The sequence below is a fragment of the Andrographis paniculata genome, unplaced genomic scaffold (assembly GCF_009805555.1).
Source record: "Andrographis paniculata isolate CXL003 unplaced genomic scaffold, ASM980555v1 Contig82END, whole genome shotgun sequence".
In the NCBI taxonomy this organism is placed as follows: Eukaryota; Viridiplantae; Streptophyta; class Magnoliopsida; order Lamiales; family Acanthaceae; genus Andrographis; species Andrographis paniculata.
This window is the reverse complement of record NW_026137620.1, coordinates 4,858,547-4,879,664: the sequence shown is the minus strand read 5'-3', so window position 1 is coordinate 4,879,664 and position 21,118 is coordinate 4,858,547. Positions and strand designations below refer to the sequence as shown.

Below are 21,118 nucleotides of genomic sequence, written 5' to 3'. Positions count from 1 at the left end.
ATTTATTACAAGAATTAATGTTTCCTACTATTTTCCACATAAAATAAATAAGCTACAACATGGGTAACAACATCTGCACCATGTTGATATAAACCAGTAAATATTATTAATGATAAATCTAATTGACAACATAGAATATGATAACATGGATTTTAAATACGTTTTTCTAGCAATTCCTGTAACTTGCTTTTATTGACTAAATCTATGTTTAATCCTATCAAATTTCATAGAAAAATTATGCGTTAACCATTTTGTCATCATCAGATAAACCGTTGTATTTTTAGGTTATATCAATCGTAAAGCAAAACTGTAATGGATAAAACTTGTATTCTAAGAAAGGTTGAAATTATGATGTTCGAAAATGGCATTCTCAAAGTCTAAAGGCTTGCATTTCAACCCGTCATCACAAACGGAAACTTACATGTTGCAACACATCAAGGAGAATTTGTGAAATCATTAAATAAAGAGCGAATAGTATTATTTTCTCCTGCCATTCCACTCTTAGGGTTAAATTTTACATTGATAAAAATCACAAACAAAGCTACAAAAATAATGGAATATAGCCAGATATTCCATGAGGGGTCACCACTCACCATGCCGAGATCGAAACCAATCATACAATACTAGACAAAAACTAGGTGTATAGTTATTTAGTTATCGAAGAAATGCACAAATAAGCAAAAATTCGGAGTCTACAATTAAACTAATTCCATATGCAATTCACAGCTCAAACAACATCCAAAACCTTCAAAAATTAAATAAGAAAATAAATACCATTGGGATTTAAGCTCCGTCGCATTCTCCCCTTCTTCCGCCGGCATACTCGATACTCAAAAAATCAAACCACGTGGTCTTATTACTTTTTGTACATTGACCGTGTCTATAATAGAGAAAGAATGTTGTATATAGTCTTGGAAATGTTAAAATGCCAAATTCCCTTATATATTAGTCATGTTAATTTAATCATTGTTATTATTTTTATTATTTATTTATTTATTTATTTTTAATGTTTGTTCGGGGGATTGGATTTCCAATCCACTATTCATCCAATTATTTTCTCCCAAAAATATCAAATCAAACACCTATTTTTTATTTTTTATATTGTACTAAAAATTAATTTTACATTCAAAACATCACATCAACACCTATTTATATCACATCATACAACTATTCAAATTTAAATTTTTTACTATTAAAATTCCAACTCAAAATCCAAACCCTCAAACAAACACCTATTTGGAATATTTGTTTGTTTTGATTTTATAGATTTGAGAAGGTTTTGAGAGAGGAGAAGTTGAGATTGATATGATAAGAAGCATATTGACTTGATTGTTTATATAATAAATTTTTTAAAAATTAATTTAAAATAAAAAATATATATAATTAGTTTATTTTATTTAATTATAAATAGCTACTATTAAAAATATATATCAATTCAATATTTTGTTGTATTTTTCAAACAGCAAAATAGTACTTCCTTCATCCCGGTCAAGATGATCATTTCAATTAGGGACACGATATTTTAAATAATATAGATTAATAAATTATTCAAAATAAGATATGATATTATTTTATTATTTTTTATATGAATAGTATTGTTGGTATTTTAAATATTTTTAGCATTATATCTCAATAAAATATATACAATATGGATATTATTTTATAGAGAATAAAATTTTATATAATACAAATAAATAAGAAAAATATTTATTTATAATTAACTTAAAAACTAATTTTATAAAAAATAAAGGGTTTTAAGTATAAATAAAAATATTTACTTATTGAAGAGAGATAGAAATAATGGGATTTTGAGTGGGTCTTATATATAAGATAGTGTGTGTATTTTTACGGGAAATATTTTTTTGGTATAGTATACCTATATTTATTAATTATATACCTATATTATTTGATATTGTATATTGTATTTGTTTGAAAATACCATGATTTTGTTGATATATACTATAACTATTGATCTATGAATTTTTATATTAATTTTATGTGCTTACATATTAGATAACATTAAAATCTTGTTGCTTTCCGGTAGTATTTGCCGAAAATGATAAAATTTTGGGAATAATTTTAGTAGAGGTTAAAGTATGTTCTTTACGTTGATGGTCAATATAATTGAAAAGAATGTACTTTTTTATAGACACTTGGGATTTTTAAAGTTCATCCCCGTCATATTTTTCGGAGTCCACCGTGCATATTGTCTTTGATACCTAGTTGACAACTTTCGCACTCAAGTATGTGTAGAATATATGTATCATTAATTATGAGATGTAAAACAAGGTAACTATATTTCGTACATGTAATGCAAAGATATCCGATGTACAAGAAGAGATGATAGATGTCCGTTTTCAACAAAGCTGGTTATGCTCCCTAACGGAAGAATTTTGAGCAACATATAATGTATGTTGTGAAGGTCATGCCATTTTTGCCCAAAAATTCATTACACAATCGCAGTCCTAGTGTTGGGCGAATTTTCTATTCCAAAAGACTCGTTGAGGGATAATAAAAAACAACATAGTCGAGTCGTGGAATAGTTAGATGCGCTTAGCAAGGCCATTGTCTTTTGTCCAACCAAGCCGGAAAAAAAAGAGGCAGTTTGAATCACATCAGATGAAACAGTCTAAAAAATATGGTTGTTGTGGTTGTCTAGGACACAACCGACAAAGTTGCAAGAAGACTATATCGTATGTATTTCTGGTTTGTTGTCTTGTGGCTAGAATTTTTTTTTTTTGGAATATTGTACATTGAACGTAAGTTTGTGTACGAAACCATTATTGAATTATTTGAAAATTAAATATTTTTCCCTTGTATATTACTGGGCGTACTCAACTATTATGTCGATGTACATATCATTCCAAACTAATTATTTTTAAAATACAAACAAAGGTATGTGAATTCACAATGAAAGTACGTTACAAATTATTGTAGTTATATAAAATATGATCAGGAACAATAAGTATTGACAACGATAGTACATTACACATGATATTTTTTTATTAAATTTTACGTAATACATAAGGTCTTTTATGTCCCCTAAGTACTCGTTATAGTATAACATGGCCTATTGTGTACACCCAGCGTTTATCTAAAATTACATTAACATAAATCGCATTTACTTATACAGGTATTTAATTTTTGCGATGGAGTTATTACAATGAATATATGATTATATTGTGACGTTCAAAGAGTATATTCATTAATACTAGAGGTATAAATATTCAAGTAAGAGGTTATGTTTTTGTGTATGAAAATATTCATATCCATATACATGTATCAAACAATTACTAGTTGATTACATCACACTAATTTTCTCGAAAGTTAGTGTGCATTAACGGATATTTTTAAAATGACTTATGAGATCACCTATTCATGTATTCAAGGTGGATGAGAATGTCACTTAAGATAGATATGATGTAACATATCATATGATAAACCATAGTAATAGATATTTTAAAGTTAATGCATAACTGATGATGCATGATGTTCTTCGTATTGTGATTGTCCGTGCAAACATTTTTAAAGTAGGAAGAAACTCTCAACAAGAGTAAAGTGTTATAAGGTATAGTAAGTAAATGTTACGCATGAGACATATTGGACATTCTCATCCTATATTGAACATATTAGTCATTGATGTGTACATGGAATGTATCCATTAGTGTTTTCAGAATATTTGTTGAGTACATATCTTCTCAATATACATCGAATATGTATAAAATTACTTCTAAAGTCTATTCTTCAATACGAGTACATTCAATCAATTTAGGAGTATGTAACTTAGTGAAATAGATGAACAAATATTATTATTGGGGATATGTAGTTTCCACTTAGAGGTCTCTCGACACAGCCATGATTGTGGCTAGTTTAGACGGCTATAGTTGGAATAGATTATTGCAATTTCATCGAATATTGGTGTCTATCAACTAATACTATTGAAACAATCATTGAGATCATTTGCTCATATATTCAAGGGTGGATGATAATGTCACATAAGATAGATTTGACTTAACATATGATATTGTGGATCATGGTAAGAGATATTGATGAGTTAGTAGATAACTTATGAGATATGTCTCGTCCCCCACACTCTTTATTGGCTTTGTCCATATCAACATTTTGTAGACTATAAGAAACATCCATAACGAACAAATGTGTTAGAAGGTATGAGCAGTAAATATTATATAAAAAAAAATTAGGACTATCCATACTATAAGTAAGCATTTTTCATTGAGGTGTACAATGAACGTGTCCATCGGTGCTTTCAGGACAGTATGGTGAATACATATCTTTTCATTACATATTGAATATATGTGTAGTTATTTATAAAACTTATTCCTTAATAGAAGTACATGCAATCGTGTCAGAAGTATGTAAGTTAGTTAAATAAGTAACATATATCTTCATTGGGAGTATGTCGTTCAAATTTCGGAGTTCCTCCACACCCAATGATATATTTTTTATCACCAAAGTATATTTTTTAATTTTGTGTATACGTGCCTCTAATACCAAGATTCATACTATGGAGAATCGCATATATCATATGTTAAATTAAAATTTATGATACTTCTTAAAGTTTTTACAAAGCATAACATCAATGACTAACTATCTCAATTTTAATACTATATGCTTCAAACCTCAATTTGTTCTCAATTCACGCATAAAAATTAATATACAAAGGCGATAAATGATACTAGACAATCTCTTCAGCGTCTCATGATACAATATTAACAATAATTTCCGTTCGACATATTTTGACATCGTTAAATTCGGTAGCTCATATGCTAAGCGGGTAGGTTTTTGTGTTGCATAAAAACGTAACTCTCAGGGAATATACATACTAGTGACCAACGGTATTTGAAAAAAAGATAAATTTAACTCTAACTACCCAATATCGCAATTATTTTACTACAAAATTAAACCTAGCAATATGAAAATGAAGATACTTCTATATACAATAATGTTACTTATAATTTAAAACATATCAAAATAACATATATTTGAAACGATAGTGAGTTACAATGATGAAGTAAGCTCAACTGGCACATAAATTTGTACAAACCAAATAAATACACAAGATAAAGAAATTAGAGTATACCACGAATTCAAAAGCACAAAACTAAAATATCGATTTTTCCAAATACAAAAATTTTAATTTAATTCTTGAACTTTGTTTGAGAAATGAGACCTCATCGACATTTTGAACAGATTGTACACTTTTATTTTATTCTCCCGGTTGGTCTTTGATCCAACAAACTTTCAATGCAGCGGCGGTGATGATTTAAAAGATGACGGTCGAAGGAAACAACCGGAAAGTGGAAGGAGAAAGGTTTCTGAAGAAAAAAAAGTGATTGAAATCGTATGTATTTATAGGTTTGGTTATTTTTTGTATATTATTTTTATAACCGATTATAATATATAAATAATAAACCAAGGTACATCACTTTACAATTAAATTTGTATAGCACAAGTATTTTAGAGTAGGTAAGTAGATAATATAAGTTTACGTAATTTCAACGAAAGTATATAATATATTTATTGCATAAACTAATTATTCAGGGGCATAAGGAAATATCTGTAAACATTTTACAAAAATAGATATTGTATTGTCTTAACGTAACATGTAGAGATTGAACTTAAATGTATTTAATCGGACAAAGATTTAAATCAAAATCACACTAATAAAAAAATGAATTAAAAGTTAAATTTGAATATAATTTTATTTTTCATTTTTGAAAAATAAAATAATAAAAATAAATAATAAAAATATAATTAAAAGATAGGAAGAGTTTGATTAAAATCCTTGTCAGATAAATTCACTTACAGTTCAGTCCCTATTAAAAATGAATTAGTCTGCAGTCCCTACTTTTTAGATTAGGTATGTTATGGCTCCCCATTTGTATTTATCCCTCAATTATTGTTGTATACGCAATAAGCACTCGAAATAAGTTGATCAATACTTCTAATATTGTAATATATACCTACATTTCTTCCCGTTCTACCCCCATTATAATCTTATATACTTCTAGTTAAATATTGCGTATTTTTTTCGTGAATTAAAAAATAAATAGAAAAAGAAAAAGATAGTTACCCACGATATAACATGGGTTGATGAAGAAAATCTCTTATAACTTCTCTTACCCAAATTTTAAACCCTACCTCTCTCTTCTTCAGGCGAATCGACGCCCTTGGCAATCAAGTAGCGACCAGTTGGTGCAAAAATGCTGAAGAAAACAGTTGACCACTCCCATCCCTAAACAAGCTCGAAGAAGTAAGTTCCTGGCTGGAGTTTTTTCGATTTTTTGATTTTGTTGATACTAGTATTTTTTATTGTAGTTTGTTCGATTGTTTGGGGTGTAAATCTTGGTAGTGTGTTTGTATGTCTCGATTTGGTATTGAGGATCCCTGTGTGATTGATGTAATTGTGTTTGTTAACAGGGTGCCCACATAGACCGGGTTGGATTTTTTATTTTGGCACCGATATTTGGTGATTTTATTTGTTTAATATGTGCTTTTTGTTAATTTTGTAGATGTACACTTTGTTTAGTTACCCGTAGTTGCATATTTTAGGTTTTTTGTTTGATTGTTCGGTAATTAGTCATGTTTGTGGGTTGACAAATGTGGTATTATTAGGTACCCTGAGTTGCAGTGTTAGGTCTAGTTTGCTAAGTAATATACTTTTAGGGACTAATGTGTACTCGAAATATGTTGTTACGTACTCCTGGTAAATTCTGATAAATTTTTAAATATATTCAAATTTGGGTAATGTACTAATGGTATTTATTTACATATCATAGGTCGGATTGTGCTTGTTGTTCAATTCAGTACGCAATCCGTTCGGGTAAGGAACACGGAGAAATTGGTATGCTTATGAAATAAATATAATTAATTTATCTTGGATAAATCGAATTACGTAACAAAATATTGTGTTATTTTTAAAAAAGTGGTTTTTATGCTTGTACCTGAACGCAATATACCTATGACCCATGGTAAGGGAGATGCCCGAGTATGTAAGATGTCGGAATCAAGGTGATACTCTCGATTGTGGTCCTTTGGTCTGCATGTTTAGCAAGTATTACGCCCGCACGAATCCGGTAGTCCATCCCATTTGTGGCATCGACGGTGAGTTTGATAATGTGAAGAGCTACCACAGTAAAATTGCGCCTAGAATAATGAAAGGTCCGCACTCTGAATCGTAGACTCTGATGAGCAGCACAGGGTATGTGAATGTCTGTAATGAATTTGGATAGATTTGGGATTGATTTTGGTTGTGTTATTCGTACTTGATTTGGTTAATGTGTTATTTTCTAATTGAATTATTGGTTAAATTGGTTTGATTTGCCTCATATTTGATGGAATTGTATTAAGATTGATTGATAAATTGAATTGTAGGTTAAATTTGGTAAAACTTAATGTTTGTAGTAATGCTATGAATTGTGCCATAAATGATTGTATGATTAATTGTACACATGGTTAGAATTGCAATAATGCATATGTTGTACCTCCACAACGGATCGATGTACCTATCTAATTAGAACGAAATACCTTCAAACTACATATATATGCTCATATAAATGTTACCTATTAGTTAGGAATACTATCCTTGTACGAAGACAACAACCAACCAGAAAAGTTATGCATACGACTTTTAAATTGGAATTAACTAATTCATTACAAGACCTTGCAATGGTTGAAGTAATGTTTGCAATGAACAAAAGTGTATTCACGGATACTTAAGTACATTAATGGTGCACTGAGAAAGAAAATTATATACATGTGCTGCAAAGGTTTATGCTCTCCTAGTCGCTGCCATTTCTCTCAACCACGAATGGAGTGAAGAATTTCTAATAGAAGAAATGCTTTCACCAAGTTTCTTAATTGCCTCATCCGACAAGGGATTGACCGAAGTCGACCACATTCAAAGATACTTGCTAGTATATAAATACTACCTAAGCAACCATACCTTGATTGTCAATGCTCGTACCCAGAACACATTTTTACATACCTTCATTATATATCAACTACCCTTAAGTAGTTTTTACTTACATGTAATACAATTTCATATGTTCTGGTAACGAGTATTTATGCTCTGGTAACTTGTGCTTGAAAACCGATCATTTTCAATTTGAAACATTCAATTGTGTCGGCAATCATAGATGAATTCATCATTATAGTTTTCTCGAGAATCCTAGAACTATATGTAAAGGTAAACAACACATATTTACTATAGATCGATAAACAAGACATAAAATACTTAGTTAAATTATGTTGGTTGTTATTCATACATGCTTTGTGGTCTTCCTATTGAAAAATATGGCATGAGTTGTTGAATATAAATGTACCATGCACAAACTTTTCCATCAGAGCTAGAGGAATTACTCTCATCAAGTTCGTGAATTGGCTCCACCGTCAAATGATTTACTGAAATTAACTAGATTCAAGCATACTTGCTACTACATAGATAATACCTAAGCAACTATCATTCATACCTTGAATGTTGGTGTTTGTATCTGAAGCACATACTTGCATACTTGCATAAAATGCATACATACCCTTGCATCTCATATCTTATATGCCTATAATTGTAGTGTCATATGCTTCAGTAACGAGTATATATGTCCTAGTTACTTTTGCTTGGAAAATCGACCATTTTCAGTTTGAAATATTCACTTGTTGTCGGTAATCATGGATGAATTCATCATGATAGTGTTCTCACGACACCCTGAATTGTATGAAAAGATAAACAACACACATTTACTATAGATGGATAAATAAGTCAAAAATGACTTGTATGATATATGTAAAATCATAGTCCAACCTCCATTTCTAGATGTCTAAACAAGTCATAAATGACTAAATTAAATTATGTTGGGTTGTTAGAGTACATTATTGCTGCCACGAATTGAAAATCATTAAAAGTAGTCCACATTGTAGCACACACAATAATATTCGGTCAGGAGTATATTTGCATAGGGCATGACTCGGCTAAGCAAACGAGTACTCCAGAGCGGCTCCGATGTACCCCCATTTGGCTTGATGTACAAAATTATACTTTCTGTGTAACTATTGCATTCTTTCATGTAGCAACTAAACTAAATTAAAAAATATTTACTTCTTTACGGATAATATCTTTTTGAATGTGTATATATACACTCCTAAAACTAATGTTATATATCTCGATAATTTTCTTTGAGAACAAAGATTCATAATCCTTTCCATATGGAACTAAATTTGCTTGATTAACGAAAAACTCTTTTCGATTTAGCAATTTGATGGTTCGGTTTGGATATTTTGCTCATCCCTACTTATGACATCATCTTTTTTTTTTATCATTTTTTCATAAATATCTTATAATACTTTTATTTTACTATTTACCTACATCACTTTTATACAAAAATATTATTATGTTTTATTTTTCGTGCTCAAGCAAAAGTGCATACTTAGTCAGGACAGAGAGAATATTTAATAAATCTAATGTGTAGAAAATTTATAATTTTAATATTTATATTAATTAAAAAATTTTGAAGTAACTTTTTAATACGAATAGCGTTACATATTTTATGGTCTTTCAATACAACCTATTAGATATTCACAGACTCAAGTAAAAACTATTTAATAGCATTTTATAAAATGATAATTCGGTTGAAAAACCAAGTACTCCATCATGTCTCTGATGTACCCTATTTTTATTTTAATGTACTACTTTTTTCCAACATATGTACCTGAACTCCGCTTTTAGGTACCTACATACTTTTAATAAATTCTTGTGAGGATTTAGAAAATAATCAAAAGTATCAGTGATAGATTCCGACATATCATAAGAGTTTCCAATCATTTGCATATGGATTTAAGGGATGTAACACAATATGACAAGTACTTCCTCCTATTTTCATAATTAAGTATCAAGATTATATTGAAATGGTTAGGGTGGTAATACGTCATCACACCAATGTGCTTTGACACATCAACTACATGCCCCCCAAATAATTTGTATGCCTCTGTTAAATTTCCAGAAACCTATGTCATCAAATTATTATACATAAAATAGGATTGTCATATACCCCTTGTTCATGTTTATATACTATAGTACATCCGAGTTACAATTATAATTCTATACAACCAGACTCTTGTTATTGTATATTCACCTACAACCAGGCTTTTGTTGTTAGATCAAGGGGTCTCATTGCAAAAAATGAAAATGACTTTCTTCCATCCAATTTTACAATTAGTACAAATCAACATATCGATCCAGCTTCAACTAATCCACCCTGCAACCCAAAATATGGAGACTTAAGCAAACTTAAGGTAAAATCATTTTTGATAATAGAGAGAAGATTCATTAAGAATTACTAGAAACTATGAAACCTTCTCAAGATACTTGCCACGACATATACAAGCCATGATTGCCATATCTTTGTATCAATATGATACAATATATTGTTCCAAGCTCTTATAATGAATATTGTTAAACATAGTACAAATCATCAAAATTATTCTATATGCATAATTCAATCATCACATTATTGTAGCAATTACTATAAAGAGATAACCATTATACTCTAATGCGTATAGGAACTCTAAATATCAACTCACATAATCCAAAAACTAAATAATTGTAGGTGAAAATATTTGGAAATGCATAGTTCATAGACACATCATAAATTTTTTTGAATACTACATCGATAATTTTATCATTACACAAATTGTAAATGACTAAGTTTAGAGTATGAATGTTTGTTGGCACATCTTTATTTTGTATTACATTGATCAACTTAAGAGCTCAAAAAGTATTTTCAGTCTTGAAAATTTTATGTACTAAAAGCCTATAAAAAAACATGTCACATCTCACACACAAAGAACATGACCTAGTTTAAACAATCAAAACAAAATAAAAAACTCACAATCAATCTAACATGATCATCAATAAATATTATGACATTGAGTGTATAACGGTTGGTTGGAATCTTCAAATAGCATATATATATTTTTTAAAAGAGAAATGACAACCCAACATCTAAACAATCATTTATAAAATTTCTTGACATTAGGACAAACCTTTTTTGGGACATTTTATCGAATACATAAAGTGCACCATTTAAATATTTATTTCACTAATATACATAGTATGAATCCAAAACAAAATAAACTATCTAAAATCATATATTCTTATGGAATTCTAGTAATGTAGTAGTCCCCAATAGCAACAAATTATTCAGTTTACAAAATAACAATTACGACCTCTTTCTCAAAATAGGAACAAAAATACCCGATAACAAAAAAATTCATTATCAAAATCACCCAAAAATTATCCATTTCACAAAACTCATACTTGATTTATAAATTCCTACTAGTTTAACACGCAACAATATTTTTCTGAAACTAGCAATTTTCTTACTAATCCAAACACTATTGATACAAATATTAACCTTGGGATTTCTCCAATTAAACTGTCACATGTCAATTTCGAGATAACCCTTGAAATTCCTCCGATCGAACTGCGTGACCTCCAAGACAGAAAACCGATTCGACGGGACAGAGAACCGGCCGAACCGTGAGAAAATGGAGCGAAAAACCCATCGGACGATGGGAGAAGAGATGAGAAATGAATCTTTCACACGGTTGGAAACTGGACAATCGGACGAGAGGTTGCTTCCGGCTTCAGTGGAGAAGGCTCAACGGTTTTAGGAGAATTTTGCACGAAGAAAAACAACCAAAGAATGAGATAATACAAAAAATAGAGGAAGAGAGGGGTGATAATGAAAAAAAATAAAAAAGTGCAAACAAAGATAAAAAAAATTAAAATTATAGACTGAATCTCGAATTAATATTACCCATAAGGATTTTAATCTAATTGTCCGTAAAGATACTACATAAAATTTAAATTAGGTTACTTATATTCTCTTTCTTCCTAAGGTCATGATTTGATTTGTTTGAATGAAAGAAATAAAAAAAAAGAATTAGAATAGAGAATTTTCCAGCAAGTACTGGAGAGGCAGGCAGTACAACAAAGCAAAGCTAAGCATGGTGCAGTGGGGTCCACAACAGGCAGAGCTGACCTTTACGGCTGGCTTGCTTGCTTTACATCATCGTCGTCGTCATCGTCATAATCCGGAAATTCCTGTACTTGTGGCCTATCCTCTCTGTGGGTGTGTGGTTTTAGAGATTGACTAGATTAGATTAGATTAGATTGAATTAGGCACCCGCGATTCCCTAATAATTCCCTGATTCGCTTCCCTCCTCTTGTTGTTTAATCCAATTCCATCTTCCTTTCTGCAGTCAAAGCTAGATCTCCCCCTCCTCCTCATGCTCCGTACTCCATAGTCATAGTAGCAGTCGTAGTCCCATGGAGATCACAAAGCTATTCTCCTTCTTCTTTTTCCACTTCCACGGCTCAGAAGCTCTTCTTCTTCCTTGTTTATTCAGTCTGTGGTTCCTCTCCACATACATCTTGGGATACTCCATCCTGTTCAGGAATTGGGGCAAGATTTCGAGGCCTTTGGCTTCCAGCAGCCTCATGTCGCTTGCTCACGGCACCCCTGCGCTCCTCCTGGCCCTGCTCGCGCTCTCGCCGAGCTGTAATCCTCAGTTTGAATTTGAATTTGAATCTGAATCTGAATTTCCATTATTTTTCCAATTCCATTTATTGAACTCCCCCAACACGGGCTTCCAGGATGTGGTGCTCGAATACAGCACCGCCTACTTCCTGATGGATCTCTTGCACTACATAGTGTTCGTCCCCAGTGAGGTGCTCTTCATCGCACACCACCTGGCCACGCTCTACGTGCTCATCACGTGCCGCTATGTGTTCGGGCACGGGGCTGTGGCCATTCTGGGCATCCTGGTTATCGCTGAGATGACTACAATCTGCCAGAACACATGGAGCCTTGCCCGCTATAGGAAGGCTCACTCCCACAAGGCTGCAGCCATCTTCCACATCTTGTCGCCCATCTTCTACACTTACTACACGGCGGTCAGGGGGATTCTTGCGCCCGCCTTCGTCTACAAGCTCGTCATGATTCCAGTTCCAATTCCAATTCCAAGATGGGGCTGGATGTCTTGGCTTGTTGTAACCATAGTGGGGATTGGGGTCAGCTGGCTCTGGATTCTCAATCTCTGGATTGACCTGCTGCTGCTGCTGTACAGACGACGACGCCACGAATCCATTGATTTAGCAGCAACAGCCACCTTGAAAAAACTGACTTGATTCTCTCTCTCTCTCTCTCTCTCTCTTTCTTTGTTTACCTGGATAGTGAAAATAAGACCATGTAAAAAATTACTTGTCAATGTACAAACAAACTCAGAAGGAAGGAAGGAAGGAATGAATTATCACTCTACTAGTCCCCTCCCATTGATTGATTGATTCATTCTTTCTTTCTTTCTGTGCATTATCATATATGGTTGGTTGAATGCTTTGGGTGATTTAACAGCAAGCATATGCATACTACTAATGGTTGTTGTGTAGATCTTCTGATGAGCAGTAATCAATGGAACTATATATTAGAAGGTGGTTGAGTTTGGGAAGGGGATGGGATGGGATGGTCACAGAGAAACAACTCAACTCAAGAGTTGTTTGTGTTCACGAATCAATCGATCAAAACGAAGCTAAGCTAATTAAGATCATGGGTCAGTCACACGCAAATACGTGGCCACATATAGTTTGTTAGCATGTCGGTTTACCAGGGCTGGGAGGGAGGGAGCGCCTCTGAGTAGTTGGTAGACAGCCATTGGCAAAATTACATGAGATAATAAGATAAGATGCACATGTGGTTTTGAAAAATGGCATCAAATTTGCTCTATTTTTAAAATTACACTGCTTTGCTTGAGAATGGGCGATATAAGACCAACCGCAAATTCTGATTCTGATTCAGATTCAGATTCAAATTCACATTAACATTCATATTCACATTGCTGAAGAGATTGCTAAACTGCAAAATCTGTGAATCTATTATATTCAAATCCCTAAATAAGATCAAATTCAATTTTATCTACTCCACCCACCTTAATAATTAATTTCTTCAAGTCCTGTTGTTGGAAGAGGATTGCAATGCAATGGAATTATGGAAAGGAATAATCTGCTGCTGCTATTGGTATGCATCCTTGGTAGATGTTGATGATGATGATGATGATGACCTTTGCAAGAATTCCATCACCAAGCCCGCGAAGGCCGAGTTACTATCTTTCAGCAACCGAACTGGGGAGTCGTACTCTACAACCTTCCCTGTGATCGATCGAGTAACAACAATGAATATAAAGAATATATATCATATTATATCATATCATATCATACCATATCATTTTTTTTATTTGTATTTTTGAGTTGAGAGTTGCTAGTTGATATATATAGGATAGAGCTATTAATTAAAAATTAATTACGTACCTTCGCCAAGAACCAGAACAAGGTCATTGTCGACCACTGTAGGTATACGATGAGCGACTGTTATGACAGTGCATCCACTTGTTTCGTCTCTGATAGTCTTCTGAATCAGGTTATCTGTGGCCGTGTCCACCGAAGCCGTGGCCTCATCCAGCACCAATATCCGTCTTCTTTGTAAGAGCACCCGAGCTAAGCAAACAAGCTGCCTTTGCCCAACGCTCCAATTTTCCCCATCTTCGGCAACTGCAGTAGATGCATGCATGCATGCATTCGCGGATTTAAGTTTATCAGTCTCTGTCTCTTAGTTTATCAGTCTCTGTCTCTTTTTAACTAACTAACTAACTAACTGCATACATGCTATTTCTTTTGTACAGAATAAATGGAGGATGATTGATGTATGAGAAACTAATTTATTTAATTATATATATAACCTGGCGAATCCAGCAGCCTTTCGTCTTGTTTCACGTTTTCAGCAATATGGCATTTGCATAAAACCTCCCATATGTCGTGATCAGAATGCTCTTGTAGAGGATCAAGATTCGCTCTCAACGTACCCTGAAACAAGATGGGGTCTTGTGGGATTATACTCAGCCTGGACCTTAAATCTTGCAACCCAATCTTAGAAATATCAGTCCCGTCGATCACTATTCGTCCTTCTGAAGGCTCCACCACTCTAAACAGGGCCTGGATAAGTGTGGACTTCCCACTTCCAGTTCTTCCCACAATTCCAATCTTGTTTCTTCCTGGGAACGTGCAACTCACTCCTTTAAGAACTTTTGGAAGATCAGGATTGTACTGTACTTGCAGATTTTCGATTTCAATCCTTCCACTGGCTGGCCATTCTGCGTCTGGTCTGTAACCTTCAACCAGAAGTGGAGCTTCACTTGGTATGCCGCCGCCTGTGAACTGAAGAATCCTCTCCACACATATCATTTTGTTTTCGACATTGCACATGTTCCATATCACCCATGCTTGGAGTACATTCAGGTTTAGTCCGTACGTGGCAGCCAGTCCGGCCAGGCCTACAAGTATGCCAACAATAGTTCCTTTTCACATGCCGTTGAATCAGAAAGGCAAAGCTCAAGGAGATGAGTGCTTACTGGGATCAATGACGTATCTAGGAAGGGAGACGAGGATAATTAGGAGGAGGAGAAACACGAGATTGAACAGAAAGTTGATCCTTATGGAGAGCCATTCCATTGCGGCCGAGTTGTAAAAGGCAACTTGAGAGTAATCATCAATGAGCTGCTCATTCTTGCTCATAAAGCGGTCTTCCTGATTGAAGCTTCTTATGATTGCTGCTCCGGAGATTGATTCTGAGAAGTGATGAAGAATCGGGGCCTGCTGAATCGGAACCATACGCATCAATTCTCTTGCAGTGGCAATGTAGTATGCCTGCATTCAAAACATATATTTATATATATATATATATATATATATATTTGGGTTATTATGTGAATCTGAATTCTCACAATTTTGCAGAGTTGCCATTGTAATATTCTTTACCTGATACCAGATGGAGAGGGCAAAGACAATAAGGAAGAGGAACAAGACCTGCCAGGCGACATGAGACATGAGCGCAACGATGCTCAACAGCTGAATAAGCGCAAATGCCAGTCCAGCTAACCTGTATGGAATATCTGTGTCGACTACGCTCTGGTCTGTGGAGGACTGACAATAGAAATGTTTCAGACACTTTATCAGGGAAACACAATTTGACTCATAAGGATTCTATTCTACTGACCCGATTCAGGATTCTACTTGAAGGCGTGGAGTCAAAGAAAGATAGAGGTGCCCGGAAGATTGATGTGATCATTCCTAGGAACAGTCGCTGAGCAGTCTCAATAGCAATGGTCGAAAGCAGGACAGCTCTTCCCAAAATAAACAAGGAGCTTGAGCAAGAAAGCACGGCGAATATCTCAATCAATTGCTTTTTTGTAATGCTGTCTTCCTTTTCAGACCCCCAAGCAATCCAGTAGCTGCTCGCCATTTGCAGCACCTGGAAGAAAACTTGACACAGGAGGGTAATAGGAACAAGAGCTCCTTTGTAAGCAGAGGTTACAAAAGTTGCATAGACATCCCATTTTACGCGCCCGCTTAACATTTCTTCATGCACACTTTGATCCGAGATTACTCTGCTGCTCCTGCTGAGGTCAATGAATTTCACTTCAGTTACTTCTGTTTGGAGAGACTGGTGGCGGCAGCAGCTCTTAGGCAAGCCAGCACACTTTGGTCGGTTAACTTGATTTAAAGCACTACCATGAGCTGCCATTTGTCTTATGAGTTCCCCATCAGCATTTGAAATTAGATCAAGATACTTACCTGACTCGACAATCCTTCCATCTTTCATAACCTGTACAGAATAATATGGCATCAATTGTATCAAACAACAGTACGCTCGGACAAGCAACAAATCATCAGCCACTTTAGTTGCTGTTTCTTGGTTTGACTTACCAAGACAAGGTCAGAAGCATTCAAAAATTCCAACTGATGAGTAACATATACGACAGTCTTGCTATGCAAGAGTTCCAGCAGGCATTTCTGCATATAATGAGTGAGTGAGGCAAGAAGTAAATCAAATCAGTCATGCAAATGAATTTTGAAGTTTTAGTTTATCGAAATGAATGCACGTAAAAGATATTGCTTGCCTTGAACATATGAGCCCCAGTATGAGCATCTACAGCACTGAAAGGATCATCCAGCAAAAAAATATCTGAATTGCTATAAATCGCCCTCGCCATTTGGATCCTTTGTTTCTGTCCCCCACTTAGGTTCATACCCCTCTCTCCGACCACACATAGATCTCCATTAGCCCACATCTCAAAATCATGGTTCAGTGCGCAAGCTTCCACCACATTTTCATAATAATCTCTATCCATCTCCTTACCAAACAGGACATTCTCCCTAATGGTTCCAGTTTGTATCCAAGCACTTTGTGGCACAAATGCCTTTGATCCATTAGTCTTGATACTCGGCCCCGATATTCTAGGTATCTCCCCAAGTATGCCACAGAGAAAACTTGTTTTACCAGAGCCAACAGAACCACAGATAGCCACCTTGCTCCCTTTCGCAATTTTGAGCTTCTCAGTGATCTTAATAGTCGATCTTTTTGCATCCTTACTCGGCCATACAAATTCTCCAGGTTCAATCTCAATGGCAACACCTGGTGTACCGGGAGTATGATAATGCATTACTCTCTTCTGATCTTCCTCCATAGTGAAACTCTGAACTCGATCAACTGACACTTTAGTTTGAGCAATCATGGAAATAAGCTCTGGGAGGTTGTAGATAGGTTCTTGAAGAATCCGGAAAGTGGCTAGAGCCGAAAGGACTGTGCCTGATGTTAATGGAGTCCCCAGCACAACACAGACACCAAAAGTGACAACCGAAACTAATGTTGGAGAAGCCCAAAAGAGGAAAGCCACTGCTGAGCTTGTATAGAGGTATTTTGTAAGCCAACAACGTTCAATGTCCCGAAGCTGGAGCAGCTTTTGCAAGAACATTGATTCCCATGAGTGCAGCTTCAGAACCCTCATGCCCTTTAAGGTCTCTGAAGTAGCTTTTATCCGTGAATCTTTAGCTTCCATTATCTTGGAATGAAGCCGTTCCTGCATATTTGCAAGAGGGGTGTTGCTTATCATCACGAATATTGTGGTGCAGAGAGCGGCGATGGAGGGGGCAGCACCTAAATTTGTGTACAGGATGACTAACGCAAAAATGACCTGCACGGGAAGCAACCAAATTCCATGGAAGTACCAGAAAAAGTCACTGATCCTCTCAACATCAACGTTGATGTAATTAATAATTTTGCCACCGCTTGTGCCACCATACTTAATCGAAAGAGATTTTTTGTATATCAAAGCCATCAAAGCTGCCCTGACTCGGATTCCAATACGACGAGCACCAAAATACCATAACCTCTGAGATAGTGACTCCACAGTCTTTGCTGTGAAGAACATCATTGCGAGAACCAGGCCATTGCACCATTTTACATCTACATCCTCTGTTGATAAGTAATTCACGAAGCTTGTGATCAGCAGTGGGCCAACATACGAAGCCATCATATTGACACCTGGAAATAACACCGAATAAACATCTCAAAGACTATATCATTTCATTTACAACATGTGATCCAATTATTAATAACTATTTTGAAAACAGATTGCAGCCAAATTACTCATGTGCATATGATAAACTTCTCCGTAGTCCACCAGGCGGGTAATTGGTTATGCTGTAGCGCTAAACAGTTACTCTCAAGAGACCTACAGAATTACCTGCAAATACTGCATTAACAGCTAGCGGCATCCATATGGCTTTGAGTATGGCATTTGGCAGAGAGATGATCTGAGTTTTCTGCTTTCGAAGAGACTCCTCCAGCAAGAATGAAGCTTCATCAGCAGTTTCTGATCGAGGAATTGGTGGTACATCTTCCAGTTTGAGCTTTTCACAGTGACCCTTTTCAAAGAGAGGATTAAGCCATCTGAACGTCAGCTGACTCCAGATTCCAGCACCGGAAAAGGGATCACTGTTGAGCCCTGAATGATTCTCCCACTGACTTGAAAGTAACGGCTCTGTAAAGTTGTTCATCCTGTTGAAAGTATTACATTGTACAGCATTGAAACACAGCAGAGCCAACAATGGTAGAGAAGCTAGATCAATCATATTAGCTCCAGGAAAAAAGGAGGGAACACTTATAAGTTTAAAGCCATGGAGGATGTAGACGGTTACTACGAACAAATCACACATGCATGAGAAAAACCACCAGAGTATAAGAACCAACGGCCATCTGCCAGGTACACTGCCTACTGAGAAAGCTGCAACAGCACCAGCAAAACACCAAGCTGTGGCAGAGAAAATATCATTTATCATACCTGGCCCTGATCTCCAATACTCAAGGAGACAGACACCAAAGTAAGATAAACAGATTGTGAAATTCAATATAACAGCAATCTTGCAGAAGAGGGATGGCTCTCGTCTTCCTCCTGGCAACGAGTTACTATTGTTGAGATGACTGTGTTCCAGTCTCTCCTTGAAGACATTCCAAAGAAGCCATACCACAAACACTAGGCAAAATGATGCGTCGACTAACTTAACATTGACATCCATTCCTGAGTCCAGAGAAAGGAGGACAAACCACAACCTCAATTCACTTGTAAACACAACAAGAGCAATAAAACTACAAGGCTAATCTATATTCTTCTCAGTAGAAAACATCCCAGCACAAAAATACACAGATGGAATAAAGAATGGAAATAATAATCCAATGAAATTTGGGTGATAAACAGAAAAATTCATAAAGGACAAGACACACCTGCAAGGACAGGGAAAAAAGTGCACATATTCTACTGTAGCATTAAGGCATATCCAGAATTGGATCAGACTTGAAGGTGGAAGAAACCACGTGGGGCTTTCAGGGTTGGTGTAATAGCACAATGGAATCTAGCGTTGTTTATATATATACTGGTAGTAGGAGACTATGCATACATCCTTGCCGGAGACTATATAATAATAATAATAATAATAATAATAAAGGACAAGAAAATTAAATAAGAGCCTCTAATTGATGTCGCATCCATAAAGATTCTTGAGATTGTGGGAAGTATCACTATCATTACCTGTGATTGAATGTTCAAAGTGATCCTCCTCAGAAAATTCAAAAAACCCAATGGGACCAGGATCCCAACAGTCCTGCACTTTGAGTATTATTAAATATGGTCAGTACGTACAGTCAATTTCTGCAGAGTTGGAATCTCATTGTCCAGTGTCATTCTATAATCATTTCCATTGTTGCTATGCTCCATATGAATGCAAATAACCATATATAGCTCATGAGTATAAATTCAGCATTCCTCCATTTTGCCCCCTACCATAAAAACAAGAAGCTGGCTGCCCTACCCCCATCTATCATTGATGGTGAATGTGACCATGAATTCTTGATAGATATATATATAGAAATATATATATATATATAAGTTGGGCAGGAACAAAATGGATTAAAAGGTGACTAAATTCTTGCCAGATACATGGACAGTGCCATTATTTACTTTCTCCCTATTTACTGCAGAGAACCGTATTTCAAATTTTAAGATAATCTTGTGTAGGGTGCCTTTTCTGGCCACTGCGCTCGATTGAGGGTTTATTCGAAGAGCAATCACATGTTGTCCAATGAAATATATTTCGATCTACATTTTTACTGTCCGTTCATCTATTCAAATACATAAGGAAACTAGCACATTCATTCACCTTCTCAAATCCATGATACAGACAGGAAACAAAGCACATTGTTGGCACACGATTATAAAAAACAATTGGAAAATGGATGGACAACCTTTTGTGTTGTTTTGCTTGTATGGTTAAGCATAGGAGCAATAAAGCAAAGTAAAAGGGAAATGGTGGAAATTAAAGCATGCGATAGATACGATACGATACCATAGAGATGACATACATAGAATAGAATGCTTTAGAGAAAAATGGTCCAGGGCATCGGGCATCGGCCCCCACCCTTTTGAACTGCCCGAGAATGGAGTGGAGTTGTCAACGTCGGCGGTACCTTGTGTGAGGGAGGGAGGGGGCATGTGGCTCGGGCATATATATAGAGGGTAAAAGCGTGTTGGGAAAAAGGGGGCGTGTGGTGGGGGCGGGGCTTGCCAAGGAAGGACTCCGCGTGGGCTGCATTCAGTAGCATTCCACCAATGCACAGAGTTCATGTGGTCCGCCGTGGCCGTATCGGTATGGCCACCA

General features: G+C 35.2%; 2 protein-coding genes across 7 annotated transcripts; one reads left to right on the top strand and one right to left on the bottom strand.

Annotated features, from left to right (window-relative positions):
* The first annotated feature begins 12,030 nt into the window (after window positions 1-12,030).
* Window positions 12,031-13,412, top strand: LOC127241337 (TLC domain-containing protein At5g14285-like). Its single transcript, XM_051260344.1, has one exon. It carries the CDS (start codon window positions 12,347-12,349, stop codon window positions 13,205-13,207), a length of 861 nt encoding a protein of 286 aa, XP_051116301.1. The 5' UTR covers window positions 12,031-12,346; the 3' UTR covers window positions 13,208-13,412.
* Window positions 13,332-20,911, bottom strand: LOC127241336 (putative ABC transporter C family member 15). 6 transcript variants are annotated; one of them, XM_051260339.1, is made up of 11 exons: window positions 20,807-20,911; window positions 19,993-20,065; window positions 18,652-19,485; window positions 17,026-18,449; window positions 16,832-16,918; window positions 16,122-16,730; window positions 15,884-16,048; window positions 15,478-15,772; window positions 14,809-15,399; window positions 14,381-14,620; window positions 13,332-14,221 (listed from the first exon to the last, which is right to left on the bottom strand). In XM_051260339.1, exons 1-11 carry the CDS (start codon window positions 20,822-20,824, stop codon window positions 14,085-14,087), a joined length of 4,473 nt encoding a protein of 1,490 aa, XP_051116296.1. In that variant the 5' UTR covers window positions 20,825-20,911; the 3' UTR covers window positions 13,332-14,084. The 6 variants fall into 6 exon arrangements, with proteins under 6 accessions (XP_051116296.1, XP_051116300.1, XP_051116297.1 ...); XM_051260343.1 differs by having other exon boundaries at window positions 18,652-18,965; window positions 20,823-20,910; XM_051260340.1 differs by having other exon boundaries at window positions 15,932-16,048; window positions 19,993-20,070; window positions 20,823-20,905.
* Window positions 20,912-21,118: the final 207 nt, after the last annotated feature.

Coding starts and splice junctions, on each gene's coding strand:
- LOC127241337 (XM_051260344.1), top strand. CDS start 12,347: ATGGAGATCACAAAGCTATTCTCCTTCTTCTTTTTCCACTTCCACGGC.
- LOC127241336 (XM_051260338.1), bottom strand. CDS start 20,868: ATGCCCGATGCCCTGGACCATTTTTCTCTAAAGCATTCTATTCTAT. Junction 16,049..16,121: donor CAAGTAGAATCCTGAATCGG/GTCAGTAGAATA, acceptor TTCTATTGTCAG/TCCTCCACAGACCAGAGCGT. Junction 14,222..14,380: donor TGTTCTGGTTCTTGGCGAAG/GTACGTAATTAA, acceptor GATCGATCACAG/GGAAGGTTGTAGAGTACGAC.